This window comes from Dicentrarchus labrax, unplaced genomic scaffold, assembly GCF_905237075.1.
Source record: "Dicentrarchus labrax unplaced genomic scaffold, dlabrax2021, whole genome shotgun sequence".
Taxonomy (NCBI): domain Eukaryota; kingdom Metazoa; phylum Chordata; class Actinopteri; family Moronidae; genus Dicentrarchus; species Dicentrarchus labrax.
In genome coordinates this window covers 23368927-23390536 of record NW_026136719.1, presented here as the reverse complement: position 1 = coordinate 23390536, position 21610 = coordinate 23368927, and the positions used below count along the sequence as shown (strand labels likewise).

The window sequence follows — 21610 nt, the reverse complement described above, 5'->3', positions numbered from 1 at the left end:
GGAGACAAACAAGTCTCATAGGTTTAAATAAAATAGGGGCATATCACATGTGTCGCTTACATTCATATATTTTTGCCAAGGGACTATGTGGGTGAAGTGCATATATTATTACTTAATTCAAGTCTGAGACCTAAGATTTGAAAAATATGTATAGTCAGCATATGGTTGCAGGTTGTTAACTGCTTTCACTTGATACATCTTCCTCTTGCACATTGTATGCCAGTGGCAGTGTAAAACTAGCAATGCTACACTGCCACCCTCTGGCATAACCCCCCCCACACACACACACACACTAAACAGGAACACATCTCAATACTGATGCTGCTGGTACGTTTTTTTTTTATAACAGGCTTACATTATGTGTTCAAAAGAGGGGCATCACAACTGCAGAAAAAATTATAAAACCCTGAAACAAATCTTTCAACCAGCATTCAAGAGATCATCACCAACAGCACCAAATGTACTTAAGCACATTATTTGCTGCTTTTGACCACATTCATCTCATTGCTTATGACACATTGTATCCCAGTGTATTCATTCACATTCGTTCTGTGGTGTACAAGACAATTAAATGATGATTTAACATTGACTCACTGTTATAAATAATAAAGTTATTTAAAAAAAATAGCATTGCATGCACTCGCTGCACTGTATGTATACTGTAATGTATGTTACATTGTTGCAGGGCTCCGTGCTCAAACGTCCTCCATCACACTGTTTGTTTTGAATGATGATGTCATTAAAGCACGTGATCATTTTCTTTTATTTCTTTGCGGCCATTTCATTGGTCGAGCCCAGAAGAATCTGCACAACGGGGCAGGACCACCGGAGCCATTTTATTATTATAGCAGCAAAGGTGCAGGTGCATCAGTATTTTTTTTTTATAGTTACAGTTTTTAATTTTAGAGCTAACGATACCATGGGGCAGTGCGGGATTACTTCATCCAAAACCGTTTTGGTTTTTCTCAATCTCATATTCTGGGTAAGAAAACGACATAAATGTTTGAACAATGTGCTGCATCCCAGTGAGGCCAGGGATGGACAGCATTAGCACGCTAGCAAACTGCGCCAGAGATACGCACCAGTCCGCGCTTCGGCGAAAGACGAGCTGCTTTTTTGAGCCGAGATATTCACGGTCACACAGTCGCTTTTGTCGAGGGTACGAAATGGAGAAACAAAAATGTGTCTGTAGGTAGCCACAGTGTGTCCGTAGGTAGCTGCCGCCCACAAGTTGTAGCTATGACGTTATGCAGCAGCAGCTGGCAGCTGGTTAACCTGCAGTGCTGTCTGAGACTGTGTCATTAAACTAACAGATTAACTGACTTGCATTAAGATAAACAGTAATTGGAAAGATGAACAGAGCTCTAAATGGTTTATCTTATAATAGACAATGTATCCCCAGGATGTCTGAATAATGAATAATCTTTGTCTTTGAAATGTGTCTTTGTTATTCTTTAGCTGGAGCTAAATAAATGTTGTTAATGTAAGAAATTGGGCATCAGTTTCTAAAATATATGGTTACCAAGTACTTTATCTTCTGCCTTTATACTCAGATTTGCTTTATTGGCATGGATATAGTTAAATAAAGTATTGACAAAACAGGCTGGTTTACAATGCAAGTATAATCATTTCTAATGTTAAAAAATCTTGGGTTTTTTTGTTTTTTTTTGTTGTTTTTGCAAAATCCTACAGTACACAAAACTGCAGTATATACAGTATTGCACACAGCTGTGTGCACATACATACAGCATACACTATAATACACTACCCAACTGAATCAATGTACTGCAAAGTATATTATAAGAATGAAAAGCAAATAATCAGAAACTAAATAGAAGAAATAATATGCATTATCACAAATAGTTTAACAATTCCAATTATCATGTTAAACTCATAGAAGAGAACAGATACATATAGAAGGAAAAATAAAAAATATAGGAGGATCTTTGTTTCTGACTCCTGTTTCATTGTTTCTCTCTGCAGGCTGCAGCTGGAATTTTATGCTACATTGGAGCCTATGTGTTCATCACATATGACGACTATGATCACTTCTTTGAAGACGTGTACACTTTGATTCCTGCTATCATAATAATAGCAGTTGGGACTCTTCTTTTCATCATCGGCCTGATTGGCTGCTGTGCAACAATACGTGAAAGCTCTTGTGGTCTGGCAACTGTGAGTGTGGACTACTTTGACTTCCACCCCTAAAATCAACTCAGTGCAGAGGAGGAACATGCATGCAAAAGCATAAACAGCATAAGATTTGGGAAAATGTTCATTTAATGGCACTTAAAGTCATTTTATTTCTAATTTACCTCATTAGTGCGCCTCTAAACAATGTATCTTTGTTGTCATTTCAGTTTGCTGCCATTCTCCTGCTGGTATTTGTAACAGAGTGTGTGGTGGTGGTGCTTGGTTACATATACAGGGCAAAGGTAAACACTGTCTCTTTGTCACTAAATGAGTATTCTGTAAAAGCTGATTATCCCTTTATCTTGTACAATATAGGAGATTTATAGTCAGATGATATTTTATTTTGTGTTTCTACTTTTATGTGTTTGCTCCAGGTGGAAGTATGTGATGGATATAGTTTATAGTATATAGAGCTGACATGATGCATACAAATATTGTCTCAAAATTTCCTTTGCTGCAATTAATTAATGTTAATTTGTATGTCTGTAAATGTGTATCCCTGTGGGTAAGAGTGTTGCCTATGGGACTATGTTGTAAATTCATTTTTATGATAATGTAAAAAACAGTCCCTTAGAGATAAGAGATAAAAAGGTGTAGTCACTGAACAGGGACAGTAACAGCTGCTGTGTCCTTGTTTCAGGTAGAAGATGAAGTGAATCACTCCATCCAGAAGGTTTACAACAAATACAATGGCACCAACACTGATGCTCCCAGCCGCGCTATTGACTATGTGCAGAGGCAGGTGAGACGGAAAGTCTTGTTTTTTTTAGATTTTGAATTTCGATTTGTACTCTTAACTACAGACCCTGCAGATTTTCCCTCACCGTTCTTCACTGTTCTCCTGTTAGCTTCACTGCTGCGGCATTCACAACTACTCTGACTGGAGGAACACACGCTGGTTTAAAGAATCAAAGAACAACAGTGTCCCAGTCAGCTGCTGTCAGCCCAGCATCAGTAACTGTACCGGCACTCTCACTCGACCAGCAGACCTCTACCAGGAGGTATGCTCAAGTGCCGACACTGGCTAAAACCACAGAACAAACTTTAAGTTATTGATTCATCTTTTTCTTTTTTTGTGGCACAAACAGACCTGTGGATTAAGAGTGGTTGTTATGCCTTTTAAACTCTTTTAATGTAATTTATTTTCTGCCCTAGGGTTGTGAAGCTCTTGTTGTGAAGAAGTTAAAGGAGATCATGATGTATGTCATATGGGCTGCACTCACTTTTGCATCTATACAGGTAAGGAGGACAAAGAGTGAAAAGGGACATTATCAGCAGCATAAATAGAAAAAATATGTGTTTTTAGTAGAGTCGATCAGTGGAAGTAACATGAGCGGCCAGAAACCCAAGCCACTTATTTGGAAATGAATACAAAGGTAAACATTAAAATAAAAACAAAAATGATCTGTTGTAGTTGGCTATTAGATTTGCAGAGCTATTTCCTGGTTTCTTTCAGACCTACTGCTGTTTACTGTAGTTGTGTATGCACATCCTTTATGGTTCAATGGACATTTTCTAATCTTACAGTTGACAGTTCATTATCATGGCCTGTCGTGACAAAAATAGTGTGAAAATGTTACCACTATTTCATCTTTACCGTAGAAAAGGGAACAACAAGTTCTGCCTGCTAACTGTGGAAATGCTCTGTAGGCTACTGCCAGAATTTGCTTCATGAAAAGCAAGTTTTTCTTTAAAATAGCAGAGGACAGATTTTTAATGCCAAAAAATCTCTTTTCTTTTCTAAGGTTACATTATTCTGTTTTCCTAAATAATATGAAAATGTAAACTCATTACGATTTCTTTTCTCTTGTCTTTATTTGCATTTTTGGTAGTAAGTAATGGAAAGTAATCAAGTTGCGTTACTTTAATGATATTTTTAAACGGGTCATTAGTAACTGTATCAGACTACATTTTTGAGGTAACCCTCCCAACCCTGGTTTTAAAGGACCAGTGTATAGGATTTAGGGGAATCTAGCTGTGAAGTTTCAGATTGCAACTAACTAAACACCATTGGTGTCTGTATTTGACAACCTGGGAATGATAACGGGCTGTGAAGTGTGTAGGAGAAACTACTGTGGCTGCGAAACCCTCAAAAAGAATTTGAAAAGCCCTATCTACAGTCAGTGTTTGGTTTGTCCGTTCTGGGCTATTGTAGAAACACAGACTATAACTATATTTAAATCAAGTCAAAAGCCTGTTTATTGGGAGCATAATTAAAGCTGCAATAATCTGTCTGCACAAACGGAAGCTCTGACCTAATTGCGTCAAAGAATCTCTACTGTGTTGAACAACTCAGCATGGTCGCTGCTGACTAGGAAACCCTGCTCCCAAATCAGTGACAAAGACAGCATGGCCCATCACTTAATGTTACACTCAAACATACTCATTATAACACACCATGCGTCCTGTATGTTTGAGGTTCGACATCATTTGCTTATACAGTGTGATTGCCCCATAGTAGCATAGTGACAAAAACAGATTGATCCACCACTTCAGGATATTTGATTGGAAAGAACTGATTTTTTCTTGCTTTTTGATTACACTCATGTTATCTGCCTGTCCTGAAAGTTTTAAGGACCCAAATAACAGCTTTTTTCCCCCGTTCCCTTGCTTTTTGCTTGCAGATGCTGGGCATGCTCTGTGCCTGCGTGGTGCTGTGCAGGAGGAGTCATGACCCAGCGTATGAGCTGCTGGTCACAACCAACAGCTATGCATGAAGGACGCAGCCACTCAAACAAAGCACTCAAAAAATCAAAAGGAGCGTCATCGGACATGTACACAGTAGATTTCAGCTGTAGTTATATAAGCTCAAGCACACCTTGCACAATTCATGATAAAGTAGCGAACACTGAAGATGTGGTTTGGGTGGGTGGGGGCTTCAAGGGGAAACCAGTTATTTATTGACATGCTTTGTAAGTTACTGTTACTTTACTGTTTTTTCTCTTACAAATACTGAAATATTTACAGAAGCCAAAGTTCTTTGGCGAATTGAAATTATTGATGTTGATGCAGATTTTTTTTCTCCTTTTTAATTGTGGCTTCATAAAATTTGGCCTCATCTCCAGTGAGGATGATGAGAAGAAATTTGGAGCATGTATGAAATTATGGTCAGGAGTATTGGAATGTATTTCCTCCGTGCTAGTTTGCACTAGGACTGGAGCTCTGGAGATATTTCATGGTTGTTTAAATGAAAAAATCTATGCTAAAAATAATATGTACATTATTCTTAAGAACTTGATTTAAACTTAAGACTTTGTGAAAATGAAAAAAATGTTTTTACCATAGAACAGATTCACTGTTTTTATCTCCGTCTACATTTTAGTTTGTGGAGCAGCTCTGTGTTTTGTCTCTCAAAGCCATGTTTGGTAGAAAGACTTCTTCATATTCACAAATATTCAGGCTGTGAATAATGTACATTCTGTTTTGGTGTGGATGTTCTTTCAATAGGCTTCATTAATGAGCCAATGCCAATACATAAATTGTCAATTAACCTTTTAGTCTCCAGTGCTATTAGGAGTATTATCAGTGTTACCTGAAGACTTGTGTATGTGTAGAATCGTTTTGTTACATTCAGACAGTTTCTCCTGTTTAGTTTGTTAGCGCTAAACCCGCTATAAAAAAAATCGTGACACGTTATTTTCTACATTTTTGTGAAATTGTGCACTGTTTTAATATTTTTGAGCTGTTAAGTTGACCCCTAGATATTTGGCTAGTGCCACCGAAAAAGAAACATTGCGCATAGACTGGAAAACAGGCAGGAGACAAATAAACTCATACATTTCAACGCGACTGTTTAATTAACATTTCCTTCACAATACGTTACCAGTTAAAGCATACATAAATCATTTGATATGAATATAAATCAGTCACATGAAACATTTTGATATAAACAGATGTGCCATCGGTTGACAGGTATGATGGGATTTTTCTATTTGGATCTCCACTAGCTCCTACCACAATAGTACAGTAGCTGATCTTCTATCCAGAAGTCACATGAAACACTATATGGACAGCAGACATATCTTCTATCTTCCCCAGTACACACTCTTACAAAAACAAAGGAAATTATGCATATTGAACCTGAGAGAAAAATACAAACCACAGGCTAATTCAACATACATCTTATTTCAGGTAAATTATTGGATCGTCCTTATATACAGTTACACTCCTGATTTACACATGGCTTATCATTTATAAGAAATTAGGAAGAGCAACAGCCCAAGGCCATTTCTGACTCATCTACAAAATGGCTTACACCATACACATATAACTCATGATTTATCACATCAAATACAGGGCTTAAGTCAACCAGTCCAGTTACATTTTCTTAGCAATTGTGATCTGATGATCTGGAATTCAGTAATGCAGAACCTAGCTTCCACTAGTATAATACTAGTTCTACTATTACAGTAGCAGCAGAAACAAACGTTGAAAATATGACATATTGATGAGAAATGTAATTGGAAGCCATTCTACACTCGATCCAAATCTGCAACACCAAATCATTCTTCAGTCAATGAGACAGTACTGTATGTACATAAAGATGACCGCTGTACAACGTATGAGGTAGCAGGGTTACAATTAGACTTTAATAAATAATATTTCCCCTGATCAATTCAGAAATCCTTTTGGAGAGTTTTACTGTGTAAATGAAGACCTCTCATAACTTTTGTAAATTGCTCAAATAACCTAAACTACCAACTAAAGGACACTAGATTTTTAAATTAGGTTGAACAAGTTTGAACATCAGTTTGACTTTTGCATTGTATAGAAAGCCTGACAGCACTGTGTGTGTGTGTGTGTGTGTGTGTGTGTGTGTGTGTGTGTGTGAGAGAGAGAGAGTGTATTTAAGATGATGATGTGTCTTTGCAAGTCTGATACAGGATGCATACTTGCCTGTATTTTTAAGCATATGCACATGCATGTGTTTCGGTGTGTGTGACTATGTGTGTGTTGTCATTTTTGTGTGTATTTGTGTGTGCATGTGTGTTCAGATTTTGCCCAGATAGTTTCCTGGTACCAGTCCACTCAGCCCATTCTTCTCCACCATCCACCAGCCATCTTCTCCTTGTTCCAACACTCGGAGCACGTCCCCCCTACTGATAGACAGTTCATCTGGAGCCTGACCAGTCAACATGAACAAAGATGACAGATTTTAGTCGCAGATGGGTGACACTAACAAGCCTCTCTCACTTAAATCTCTAAATTACTTTTTTCAACATACTATTGACAGACCATCTTAGTATTGTAAAACTGAATCAAATAAATTAAATTGAAGACTGCATTCATAGTGATCACCTGTGCAGCGTATTCATAAAGTGCAATGTAGCTGTTTTCATCAGTTGGAACTGTGGCCACTGACGCTGCATACCGAAGGCCTAATAGGGGTGCATATCCTCCATCTGAAATCTCAGCTGAAGCTAGAGTGATCGCAGGCAATTGCAAATAAAAAATGTTAACTTCTTTGAGAAAAAGACAACAGAGATCAAAGAAAAAAGTACATTTAATTCAACTAAAATGTGGAATTGTAGGTGATGTTTCAGACATTTATTTATTGTTACAAAACAATGAATCCCATAAAGGATGGTTGGTTGAATAATGATGAGATAAGATGTTTGACCCTCATTTTGTATACTTTTATTTCATTCAGTTCAGTTATAATAACTGATGTATTACTATACATTTATTTAAACATGTCTAGAGCACTTTTAAATCTCTTGTTTACTATTGTGGTTGCAAAAAGGTCAAGTATAAGATTATGCAAACACAATTCTAAGTATGTGAATCCTTATTGCAATAAGAAAAAAGATCCGCTAGGAGCCTAAATAAGCTGAAATGCTGAAATGTTCATTACACCCCATAAAGTGTAAGAGAGATTGAACAAGTGAATGCAGTACTTACACCCGCCTATGGATGTCAATGCTGATTGTGAGTTTTGCAGACTTTCCGCACTGACGCTCACAGAACTTGGGAGTAAGAGATCAGAGCACCTGAGTAATACAGGTCAGGAGAGATATTTAGGATATATACAGTGGCTTCCAGAAATGTTCTGAAATAGGTCTAAATGCCAGCAACACATGATTCTTTCATATTTGTTTTTTTAGTGGTCAAAAGAAGAAGAAGGTACTGAAGAAAGATGAGCAAGAGGAGCCAGCAGTTTCTAACTGCCACAACAACCTGGCAGTATTCATGTATTAATAACTCTGGCAGTTTGTACAGTAACAATGCTGTCTCCTCCTGCTTCCTCCTCCAAAGGTGGATTGTGTCAGACCTCCTCATCATGTCATCTCCTCCTGCGAAATGAGCTTGGCCATTGCTGTCCCCTGACATCTCAGTCTGGTAGCAGCTCTCAAACAGTATGGGCTCTGTAAGGGGAAAAGGGAAGCTGCTCATTTGAGAAGTGAGATCAAGTGTTGCTTTCTGCCTGCGTGTCCAACATTAAAAGTGGAGTAGCTCTCTAAATCCAATGCATTTGTAACAGCGCTTTTCTCACTTCTCAAGTTTGCAGTTTTCGCTCAAGGAAATGTTGAGTAGTGGTATTATATCCTATTATGTAGTAGTATCTCATTATGCCAAATGCCTGGCCTACAATGACAGCTCACCTGGAGGCCTCGTTCCCGTGCTTTTCATCTCTATGAAACAGTTGTTGTCTGTCGTGATGTCACACTGTTCCAGTACCTTCCTCACTTCCTCGTAAAACTGTTTTAAAAACAGGAGGCAATTTCTTTGAAATCAGAGCTGTACACTGTTCCCGTATGTACTCAACATTTCAACTATGCACACATACATTCTGTGGTTAGAGACTTTCATTTCAAGTGCAGTAATCTGTGCTAAAAATGAATGAGAAAGAAAATTGGCATGTTTAAAGGTGTTTAGGGTAAACCATCCACAGAACAGGTGGCAGCATGTGCAGTTTAAAGGAAAAGGCTACATACAGCCACACTAGTGTTGGGGCTGTTCTTTGAGCTAAATGCTAATATTAGCATGCTAACATGCTCTGACAATGCTAACACGTTGATGTTTAGCAGGTAATGTACCATGTTTACCATCTTAGTTTAGGGTGTTAGCAAGCAACCACTTGCTAATTAGTATATCTTCACGGGACCATGAAGGTCTGTATTAAATGTCATGGCAATTCATACAATAGTTGAGACATAGCCATTCATAGAGCCATGCTACTGCACGGCTAATAAATATTAAAGAGATTTAACCAGGTTTGAAAATGTAAACCCACTGTACTCAAAAAATGATGAAGGTCTAGTACCAGAATGTTGCAAACAGTGTGCAGGAATTTATCTTTTCTACTTTTGGATACTCATCCCACTCCTATGCACCTGCCTCGTGAAATAGGTGTGCGGATTGTTTGTGTCTAAACTCATTGGACTAAAATTTGGCCAAACCTTCAATAAAAACCCTAATAGTTCTCTATAGCCAAACTTACTTGTGTGGTGATAAATTGCTACTTACAATTACAAATTACAAATTACAAAAATTAGACACATCCTATCACAGACAGATGCAGAAAAACTAATCCATGCATTTGTTACTTCTAGGCTGGATTACTGCAACTCTTTATTACCAGGCTGCCCCAATAAGTCCATTAAGACGCTCAAATTAATTCAAAACGCTGCAGCACGAGTACTGACAGGAACTAGAAAAAGAGATCACATCTCTCCTGTACTAGCTTCTCTGCACTGGCTCCCTGTAAAATTTAGAATAGAATTTAAAATCCTCCTCCTCACCTATAAAGCTCTTCATGGTCAGGCCCCTTCATATCTTAAAGAGCTCATAGTACCCTATTACCCCTCTAAAACACTACGTTCTGTGAATGCTGGGCTACTTGTGGTTCCTATAGTCTCTAAAAGTAGAACAGGAGCCAGAGCCTTCAGTAACCAAGCTTGTGGCGAACCACTGTGGAACCAGCTTCCAGTTGTGGTTCAGGAGGCAGACACCCTCTCCACATTCAAGAGTAGGCTTAAGACATTCCTCTTTGATAAAGCTTATAGTTAGGGCTGGATCAGGTGAATCCTGATCCATCCCTTAGTTATGCTGCTATAGGCCTAGACTATCGGGGGATTTCCCATGGTGCACTGAGCTCCTCTCTTCCTCTCTCTTTCTTTCTGCACTCATTCATGTCCCATTAATGCATGTTACTAACTTCACTTCTTCCCCGGAGTTCTTGTGCTTCCTCGTCTCACAGGTTCTTATCGATCCTGGTGGAGCCTCCTGCCATGGTCCTAGATTGCCATTACCAATACTGTTGTTGCTGTGCACCTCTCTCTCTGTCTCTGTCTCTGTCTCTCTCTCTCTCTCTCTCTGTCTCTCTCTCTCTGTCTCTCTCTCTCTCTCTCTCACCCCAACTGGTCGAGACAGACGACCACCCACCTAGAGCAGAAGGATCTGTCCTAGGTTTCTGCCTTTTAACAGGCAGTTTTTCCTTGCCCTTGTCGCCCAGTGCTTGCTAATGGTGGTACTGTTGGGTCTCTGTAAATGTTATAAGTTCGGTCTAGACCTGCCCTATTTGAAAAGTGTCCTGAAATAACTTCTGTTATGAATTGGCGCTATACAGATAGAATTGAATTGAATTGAATTGAATTGAATTGAATTGAATTGAATTGAATTACTAAAATCTTATTTGTACATAAGTTTTTAACCTATACCTGAAACCAAGCATTTAATTGAGAAATAAATTCATATATAAAGAAAAAGTAAGCTCACCTCATCATCTTTGACACACTGCATGGAGAAATGATTGCAGTGGTCCCAGAGAGCATACCTGAGCATGCTGATGCGATCTCCCTCCAGCTGCTGGAACACCTGAGAAACATACACACCACTGGTTTCTATTGTAAACTAATATCAGTAACTTAATATCTGTAGAGACTTGATTCATTTCTCTATCTTTGTTTCCCCTCACACTTAAACATGTTATACTGCATAACTACACACTGGCTGTATCATCTGAATGTGTTAGGACGAGCTGACATGCCAGTTGGAATTTACCATGAAAAAGCTTGTCACAGAACATAACTTGATATGACTATGATAAAGTTGCTGCGTGATTGTGGCTTTGATGTTCCATTTTTATGCATGCTCTATATAAGATAAAAATATGTTTCCTATGGTTAGTGGGAGGAGGGTGTTGTAAGAGGATTTTAATGTGTCTGTAGTTTGAGATCCCTGTTCTGTTGTTAATATGGTAGAGAGCAGAGCAGGCAACAGGAAAACTGTACCTCACATGTGCTTTTGTGTGTTTCTTCATAGTCCTGGCGAACACTTTCTAGCTGAACAACATTGGTTTGGTACAGCTTCTCTGTGAGAGAGAGTGTCATTGTAGATGGTTATAATTACGAAGAAAACCCAGCAATGAACACATGTAATAGTCTCATTCAAGATACACTGCAGACTTTGCATAAAGTATTCACGTCGACAGTCAGTGGTAGCTGTGTTGAGAAATATCACGAATACGCTAAAATAGAAAGGTACGCAGGTGAAAAATAGAAATGATAGAGATGAATGTGATTCTTGGTGATACCTGCTTCTTTGGCAGCCTGTCTGCATTGCTTGGCCCTGTGACGAACCTGTGAAATAAATATTACACAGGAAGTGACATGCATGCAAGATCACAAACTGTAGAGACTTCATCACAAGATTAAGATCTCATCATCATGTCACTTAGAGGCCAAAACATGTTAGAAATGTCAGAAATGTTATGCACCTTTCCTCCCTTTTCATTTGGGGAAATGCCACATGTTAAATGTAAATTGACATACTTCAGTTCCTCCTTGCTAGACATAAAATAGTCAGAAAAGTGCAAAAAGGTCACACCACTAATGCTTACCCGCTATCAACTGAAAATGTGTGAGTTTAAGAGCAGAACTGAAGTGATGGTAATGTTTGCAGTGCAATGGGTTGCAAAGACAAAGGTCTAATTAAATTAATTTAAAGTTAGTATTTGAATCCCTTTAAACCACAAACCAGTCTGACATTAATTTTAATAGTGGGGTAGCTCATTTACTTATTGCACCTTGTCTGCGTTTTTTGATGTAACAGTCTTCTCAGCCCCCTGTTCTGCTTCGTCTGCCTCCCTGCACTTCAGCTCGTAGTTCTTCTTAGACTGTGACAAACAGAAACAGAAACCACAGAAGCTACAGAGTTGCCCCGAGGACAGGAAGAGCAGTGTAGTGTTTGCTGTTTATACCAATGGTGGGCATGGTCAGTATGCCATTAGATTAAATAACATCAGCTGTGGATGTTTTCCTACCTCCAAGGTCTTCTTGTACAGAGAAACCTTTTTCTTCTGTACCTTCTCCATGATGCTTTGAAACTATAAGGGGAAACAGAAAGTTCAAAATGAACAGATTTCATATTTTTTTCTTCATGTTGTATATCCTTTTGATTCCCACAGTTCCTAATATGTGGTAGAAACTAAAGTTGAAACAAACAGAACCATGGATGTGCTGAAATATGCTGCAATCTTTAGTTATGACTAGAATATTGTAGGGATTTCAGTGGTCCAAGCATTACTTGGCAATTTCTTAGCTTTGGGAATAGTTATTACCTGCAACAGGATTTAAATGACCATATAGTTGAGTCAACATTTGTACAATTCACTGTCACCAAAGACTGAACATACAGACAAGACTGTATTACATTGTAACTGTATTATTACAGTATTATTACAGTCATTAAACAGGTGCATAATATGTACAATCTGCAGACAGGTAGAGAAGAATCCTGTGCCTCAAGCTAGAGTAAGCTGTCAAACCTCATGTTCAATCAAGCCCCACCTCCATATTTATTTACAATAAGTCAGTTGTTAAGCAACTAAAAATTGCACAGTACCTTCTTCCTCTGCTCTTTCTGCCGTTCTCTGAATGTCTCAATCTTTTTCACCTCCTCTTTCAATATATCAGAGAGCTGGATGTGAAAGTTCCCAATGTTCTCGATTTCTGAAGCCACAAAAAACAGTGATACACCAAAATTAATAATTTGACACTTTGGTTGGATTCATGTTCCAAATGACTGCAAGGACTTACGTGTTTTTAGTTGTTCAAAGGATGCTCTCAAGGTGCTGGAAAAACAATGCACGTTCAAGATCAGAGATAGTTATGTGACCATGTGCAGTTTTTTGAAGGTCACAAATAGGCAGATTATCTTTACAAACTTAAAACAAACATTTACCACCCAACACTGCCTAGAATCAAGTGTTTCTTTCTATTCCTTTCTAGGAACACACAATCACAAAGAAGCTCAGTACAACTTGACTGCAGGTTACTAATCAGCTACAACAGAGCATTCAAACTACAAAGTACAAAGGTCACTTTACTACCTAACTGGCATTTTCTGAAAGAGGGTATTGTGGCTCATTGTTTTTCTTCATTTTTTTTTTTTTTTTTACCAGAGAACAGGAAACTGGCAACAGATAATGACCTCCTGTATACTGAGAGAGGGCTTGCTACAGTGGGTGACACACACACATACGCACAGAAAAGTATGTTTCCTTTAAAAAGAATATGACTCATAGGTGCCAGACTGGTTGAACTATTCTGTTTTAAACTCATCGCATGGTCTTCCAACAAAATGAATACCAACTAGAGTTTAATGTTATATTTATTATACCCAGGGCACAGTATGTTTGTACAGTACAAAATATTGACCTCATAGCTTTCAGACTCTGAATACCAAAAGATGTATTTACCTGATCTCTATGTGTCCTCCAGCTTTGCGAACAATAGTCACCAGTTCCTTCCCATACTTCTCCTCTGCTAATGCCCTGTGCAGTAATGAACAGACACCCAGCATTTGTGTTTTAGTATTTAGTTGTAAAACTGAACTATGATATATGTCCCAACAAAAAAGACACAATTTGTACCACTGTGTTTTATTTTTATATGCAGATACCATCTTTTGCACCTCTCACCTGGTTAGGACGGAAGCTTAAGAGGCTTTTTTCATTTGCATAACTCTCAACTTTAAGCCAGTGTCACCATTTAACATTTAATGTGTTCTTTGTTTGTGAGGTTACATCTTTAGGTTTACCTTATATGAATCTGCTATTATCATTTGCTATATGTTCTTTATCTAGGTACAGTGTAGGAAGAAATACTGAAGGTCCTTTACTTAAGTAAAAGTAGAAAAAATACGCTATTATAAATAAAAGTTACTTGAGTAAAAATAAGTATTATCAGAAAAAATATCTAAAGTAAAAGTACTCATTATGCAGCATGCCTTATTTTCACAGTGTTATATCATTAGAGAATATCATATTATTCTGTTTGAAATGTTGTAGTTTGTGAATGTGGAGCCAATTTTAGATACTAGATTATATATCAGCATATCATGTGTTTATTTATGTAAAAAGTAACTAGTAACTGTCATATAAATATAGTGGAGTAAAAAGTGTGTTTCTCCTCTGAAATGTTGTGGACAAGAAGTATGAAGTAGCATAAAATACTCAAGTAATTGTCGAAATTGTACTTGAGTAAATGTACGAGGTACACTAGGTCTAGGTAATCAGTGCCGGTGGTGCTAAGTATTTTTGCCTCACAAGAAGGAAATCAGCTAAACTGTCATGGTGGGACTACCTGAGCACTAACCGTGACTTATGTCACATACTTTTAAACTAAATGATCACTAGGAATTCAATATTTCTTTAAGAAGTTCATTGAAAAATGTTATAATTCAAGCCTCAGATTGTTGAGTGGTGCAATTTAAACTAATGTTATAATACTGTTATAATGAGGTAATACAGTGGTTTTGTCATTCTGTGGTGAATGGGCTATTGCTGAAAAAAGGTATATTTACTTTTATATTCATCATGTGTCATGACTTTAATTACACTATTAATTACACTACAATCACAGAATTTTACAAATCCCCCAGTTTGTTTCAGCTGCTGAAGGCTGATGCTACCTCATCTTTAAAAGCTCCTCCACATCTTTGCACATTTGCCTTCCATCCCGTAACCTTTGGATCACAGCGTCATACCCAGCATGACAAGTGAATTCAGATCCCTGTATTGAGAAGAGAAACAGAGAATACTGCAATTAACAGCATTGCTCAACAACTATTGCAACATGTCCTTGAGTCAATCCGGGACTCACTATGTGGTAAAAAATGCAGAACCAGCCCTGAGCAGAAATAGTACTGTATGACATGGCAACATAAGTACTTAATCAAACTGCCTCTTAGTAGAGTAGTTCGTCAAATAAGGCAAAGGCAAGTGGTGGTTTGACTTTGACCAGTAGTGGGATTTATGAGCTGTACAACTCACCAGTACTTTCTTAGTTAAGTGATACAAAATTGTCAGACCTAAAAACCAAACAGGTACATTAAAATTTGTGTTGAATTTTGTTCTACAATTTGGAGCCATGCAGATACATTACTGGTCTATATATATTATTGTTCAAAGTTTCAGTATTATCTAAGTGTTGGTTGACTGGAGATAACTGGTTCAGATATAGTGTACAGCTTACCAGTGCCATTACAAGTGTTTATTTTTTCCCCCAGATACATATGATTATCTGTATTGAATAAATTAGATTGTTATTTACTTACCATGTGAATTTTACATAAGAAAACCCTTAGATAGAATACTGTATGACCATAAAGATACCACTGATCTTTCAGTTTCTGACAACTTCAGCGAAGCACAAGACCACAAAAGCAGACTTACCCAGAAAGAGTCTTTAAACATCAAAGGTGCCATCTCAGTTGATACTTCCTCGAACCTTGCTTTCCTCAGTATGAACTTCTCTTACAGAACTTAGGCAATCACCAACAATTTAAATAAAGTTGTGGTCATGGGACATCAGCAAACCGTGTTTAAAACCGTGAGTGGCTCAAACATCAGTGAGTCTATTTGAATGAGGAAGAGCTTCTGTCCCATGATGTCACTGACCACAGTCAGCTCAGTCCATGTGTGTGACAGTATCTCTTTCAATTTCATCTGGTGGATAAGACTGAATGTTGTTTTTAAAGGTTGTGTAAAGGTTTGTCCAATCACATAAGCAAGTAATTTATCCTTAAGATAATTTAGTGCAGGCTCTCTGTGTGTTTGATATAATCTGTAAGCTGCAGACGAAGAAATGGTTGGTTTGGTCATTCAGAGTAACACGCTCAAACAGGCATACAATATGGTTTAAGTCACAGGGATTTACTAGTTGCTGTCCTGCACCTCTTCAAATTATTTTAAAACTTTACCAAAATGTTAACACATTAGAAATCCATTTGAATTAAATCAGTACAAATCTTAGTGTATGTATTGTATTGTAAATGTGGTGTTATCCCTTTATATTTACTGCACCTCAAAGTCAGTTATGTAAAGCACATTTTTCATACTATTTTTGTAGCTTGGTTGCTGCACACAGACATTGTGATCCAATTGGTGTACATTAATATGATGACCACAAGGGGGAGACACAGACCTTTCTAAAACATCTCAAACAAACCCAGTATTTAAGTACTACATGGGATCAAACCCTCTCATTGCATTGAGTCAGTAGTTCTTAAATCTCCACAGGGGGTCGGAGATAAAATCACAGATCTTTCAATCCAGTTGAGATGAATACAAATCTGTGCCTCGGGCATCTCTCCGGGAAGACATGGAGACACGTGAATGAACACATGGAAGCTTATTATTGATTTTCAAAGTGAGGAGAAGGACAGACTGTGGTGTCTCTCACCAGTCGCTCAATGAGATGTGTGAAAATCTCTCACAAAGCTTGGGGATCATTCTGTCACACACCTAACAACATGTTAAAGGGACAGTACAAATCAATACCCACAGAGAATAATGGAGCTTAGTATTTTACTATTTTTGTTTCTTTTATATTTATGAGTTGTTGGGTTTTTTTTAACTAAGAAGCACTTTGACCATACAAATGTATTTAGTGATTATACAGATAAATCTTATTTTCACTGAGCTACGTCGCATTTTTCAACTTTTCATGAATTAAAGGTCCAGTCAGTGAGTAATGTTTAGGAGGGTCTATTGGCAGAAATGCAATATAATATAGGTATGTTTACATTAGTGTATAATCACCTGAAAATAAGAACTTTTGTGTTTTGGAGTAAAGTGTGCCGTGTTGAACCACCACGTCTATACAGTAGCCCAGAACGGACAAACCTAACACTGGCTCTAGATAGAGCTGTTTCACATTTTTCAATGCCACCATAGTTCCTCCCTTCTGCACTGGTCCTTAATAAAAACAGATGTGTTTTCATGTGTGTGATTCAGTATATTTTCAGATAATCCAATTGTTTTTTGTTTATTTAGCTTAAGAAATATGTTAATTTTCTCAACACACGAAGTGTTCAGTCTGTGGTTTTCATTGGACAGCAATATACTGTATATAGAGTATCCTTTGTGCCGATCTTTGTGAAGTAGTGATTTATACGTCCAGTGTATAGGATTTTGGGGCATCTAGCAGTGCTGTTGTAGATTGTAACTCCCTCACTTTACCCTCCCCTTCTAAGCACAAAGGAGAAACTATGGTAGCTGTGAAATGTGCAAAAACATCAACAGCCCTATCTAGAGCCAGTGTTTGTGGCAGCCTCCATGGAAGGCGATCCGCATCTTAGATAAGGCTCATTTTAAGGCAACAAAACTATTCTTATTTTGAGGTAATTATACACAAATAAAAACAACGTTATGCATATTATATTCCATTTCTCCTGGATGTTACACACTGGACCTTTAATGGTTCAATAAGAAATATTTCAAATACATTAATAATTTAAAATAGCATTAGTGTATGAATGCAACTACCACATAAGTTCATTGTTTATACAGAAAATAGGTAAATGTAATTCAGTCTATACTACTTCTCTATTGGCTGCTTGATCAAAAGCTTTGGATTATAGCCATCCTACTAGAGTGGCCATTTTTAGGTTCAAGGGGGAGTAAGAGTTCAGTTTTCCCACTTGGAAATACAAACATCAACCAGTTAGAGCGAAGATAATCCTCCCAGGCCAAGGCTCACGAGTTTTCACGTCTAGATGACTGAGTCCGTGGTGCTTGGCCTTCGCAGTGACCCCGTTTGAGGCCTCTAATAGAGGGACAAGCTCTGGGAATCAGCTGTGCTGCCAGGGTTTGTGCACACTATCACACACGAGGGTTGCAGCACACACACACACACACACACACACACACACACACACACACACACACACTTAAGTTTCCTACCCCTCCCTCACTCGTTTTCTCTCTCTACCTCACACTCCCTGGAGTGGCAGTTATTGAACTGTGACAAACGAGCCGTGTCAGACCAGCCCCCCTACCTGGGGGATTGGCTAAATGACCTTTCCATTACCCGACCACTGCTGTATTCCCCCTCCACAGATAGAGTTACACACATAGCCACAAAGCCCATTTGCCAGGACCAGTGTCACCGCCACTGCCATTAGCCACTACATCTTCTTGTGCTTTTTTGTGACACACATTTCAGTGTAATTTATTTTATTTTTACTTTTATTTTAAGCCTGCACATCACTTTAGGTGCAACACATACAGTATTTATACATTTTCTGTGCCTATATTGCACTCAGTTGTGAGTACACCCTCTGTCACTAGAGAGGGTCTGGACCATGCGTGCTGAGTGATAAACATGTGATGCCAGATGCAGTTTGTGCCTCGCTGCTTGGGTTTGTGCACATGTGTGGGTTATCTGTACGGCAGAGTGTGTGACTTAACTGGTTTTCACACATTCTCCAACCTCCATTCTTGCTAATCCCCTGTTGACCATTGGCACCAGCCCTGAATCTCACCAGATACTTTAGGGAACAAGTCAGGAGTAGAAGAATCAAGAGGGGGATGAGAGGAGTGGAGTGGAAAGGTTAAGAGTGGATGAGGAGACGAGAGAGAATGGGTGAGGATAGGCAAAGAGGATGTAAGAGGAGAGGGATGAAGTAAGGAGGAGAATGCAGGATCAGATGAGAAGAAGTGAGGGAGTAAAAGTCAACGAAAAGAGAGGCTCTGCATTGAGCGTAACCTGCTGCTGCCTGTTGGATAGGAATGCAATGAAGTGAGTCCTTGGCCGCATTAGTGGGAACCTGTTAGGAAGCTGACAGATGGAGAGCTAATGATGTGTAGGCACAAGGGCAGGGCCTGTAGTTGCTAGTGAGACGATCTGTAGTGGCTGTCATAATACAGCTGAAAACCAACAGCTGAGGGAGGCGGGGGAGAAGGAAAAAGATGAGGAGGAGGAAGAGGAGAGGAAAGAGCAGAATCACACTAACCCCAGAGAGCAAGCTAGGGGCCTTTCTCACGTTTGATCTACGTCTGGCTTTGAATGAAACATTTATTAACTGTCTTAATCCTCAGTATTACTGCTAAGAACTCCAGCCTTAATCAATTTGATCCTCATGTGTCTGGTTATTCCCTGATGTGATTCTCTGGACAATGGGATGAAGGCGGTGTGGACACACACATACACACATGTCTAGCATGCATGGTTGTGTGGATTTTCCTTTGTATAAATATTTAATTAGGACTGATGTCATATAATGCGATCATGGCCATGTTTTTTTAAAATGTCCATGGATGCCTGCATGTGTGTATGTGTATATAGTGTATATAGGTTTGTTTGTTGGTAAAAAAAAAAAAAAGGAATTTATAGGGGGAAAGGATTGTGTGTGAGGGCATGCATGTAAGTGTGCATCTGTACATTTGAGTTGGTGTGTACCGGTGGTGACCCCTGTAAAAGGGATGCGTGCCACAGGCAATTCCCCCTTCGTCCTGCTCCTCTCTCCTTCCGCCCCCCTTCTTCAGACTAGATTTTGGTGTTGCGCTAATCTGCCCAGCGGCCAGTCTCTCCACAGGGTCGCACCCTCTCCTCCTCACCTGCCCCCATGTCCTCCCCCTTCTTCCATGCTCTCTTTCCTTACACCTCCTGACCATCTTCTCCTCTCAGCTTTTCCCTCTCCCCATGTCATCATCCTCCTCTCTCCTCTCCTGCCACCTCCCTCGTGCTCTACTCTTCTTTCTCACTCCCCCCTTTTCTCTCACTCTTTCTCTCTCCAGCCTCTACATGTTTCTGGCCCCGCTGGTCTCTCATGTCCTGGCCTTTTACCACCCCATGCCGCTTTTTTTTGTGTGTGTGTGTGTGTGTGTGTACTTGTGCACATGGTTCTATGTGTGCTTTTACAGTATGTGTTTGCATTGTGTGTCCACATGTGTGTTGTAAAGCCAGAAAGGGAAGTCTGCTAATTTGCTAAGTGGTTTCATCCGTCTGACAGAGGACAGAGATTCTGCTTGGCTTCACTCCTCTGATCCAGGCCACAAGGGGAGTCAAAGTCTGCCCAGACGCAGGCCAACACACTCGTGGCCACTCTGTCTGGACCAGCTCCCGTCTTTGCTTTGTTGTTTCTGTTCAAAGAGTACAAATGTTTGTTTTTTAAAGTGCGTCTGTGTGCAGGCATGTGTGTAGGTGTGTGCAGGTCCAGTTTATGTTTACTCAGTGGAAGATAGTGGATTGTATGTATGCGTTTGTTTGTTAGTGGAAAGTGTTTGTGGAAAGACCTGTGATCTGATGTACTGATAAAACGTATCAGGTTTGTTTTCTTTGATTTGTGTAAGTTGTTAGCCACTATTTCATTCACATGTACAAGTTCTAACATGGTCTAAAAGGGTAAGGATTTTTAAAATGTTTATATATTTTAATTTATACTAAGGTTTGATATCAGTGTTACTTATTTGAAAGAAATATAATATATGTATATATATAATAATTTTCTTTTTAAAGACCAGAAAATTGACAATTTTGCCTGTTCACAAGTTCAGAACTGATGTTAAATTGGTTTTACTTAAACTGGATTGGTCTACCACCAACCTGTATCTTCATAATCATCTTAACCTAACGTTAGCCATTTGTTCTAGATTGTTTGGTAGGTTCTTAATGGATACTACAGCAAGATGCTCCTGGGCTTTGGATAATATGCTGGATGACATAAGGATGCATAAATCTGTCTCTCTAGTTTCATGACTTGACTGAGTTTTAAAGGGATACTCTGGTGATTTAGTGTTGTCCATTCAGTTGGGGAAATAACAAGAGACATAAAAAAAGAATAGTCAAAATCAAAGTAGCAGATGCCAAAATATTGCGACTTTTTAGTCCCTAGTATGATTCAAGAAACACTGGATCCTAAATTTCATATAATGCAACTTGATAGTGCTTTTCATTAACCTCTCCCTGCCTCCTAACTGCCCACCTATTTCAAATCCCACACATCCAGTTTGTAATAAAGGCTTTCAGTTAAAAATCTGAAGTGTGAGGCCTAAACTGAGATAACTGGTGACATAATCAGGATTATTTTTTTAAACTTTGGAAAGCTCCCTGCAGAACCACAGAAACCAGAGGAATTATACATCTGTTGTACAAGTTGAACAATACTCCTGTCAGCATTTTTATTATGA

At 38.7% G+C, this 21610-nt stretch overlaps 2 protein-coding genes across 2 annotated transcripts; one reads left to right on the top strand and one right to left on the bottom strand.

The window, feature by feature from the left end:
* The first annotated feature begins 801 nt into the window (after positions 1 to 801).
* Positions 802 to 5977, top strand: tspan3b (tetraspanin 3b). The gene is made up of 7 exons (XM_051379448.1): positions 802 to 982; positions 1984 to 2175; positions 2361 to 2435; positions 2834 to 2935; positions 3042 to 3194; positions 3349 to 3432; positions 4818 to 5977. Exons 1-7 carry the CDS (start codon positions 920 to 922, stop codon positions 4908 to 4910), a joined length of 762 nt encoding a protein of 253 aa, XP_051235408.1. The 5' UTR covers positions 802 to 919; the 3' UTR covers positions 4911 to 5977.
* On the bottom strand, positions 5968 to 16073 carry pstpip1b (proline-serine-threonine phosphatase interacting protein 1b). The gene is made up of 15 exons (XM_051379427.1): positions 15872 to 16073; positions 15109 to 15209; positions 13895 to 13969; positions 13233 to 13267; positions 13039 to 13145; positions 12458 to 12520; positions 12221 to 12310; positions 11729 to 11774; positions 11427 to 11506; positions 10912 to 11010; positions 8796 to 8892; positions 8465 to 8558; positions 8095 to 8183; positions 7492 to 7613; positions 5968 to 7315 (listed from the first exon to the last, which is right to left on the bottom strand). The coding sequence occupies exons 1-15, from the start codon at positions 15902 to 15904 to the stop codon at positions 7184 to 7186; spliced, it is 1263 nt and encodes a 420-aa protein (XP_051235387.1). The 5' UTR covers positions 15905 to 16073; the 3' UTR covers positions 5968 to 7183.
* Positions 16074 to 21610: the final 5537 nt, after the last annotated feature.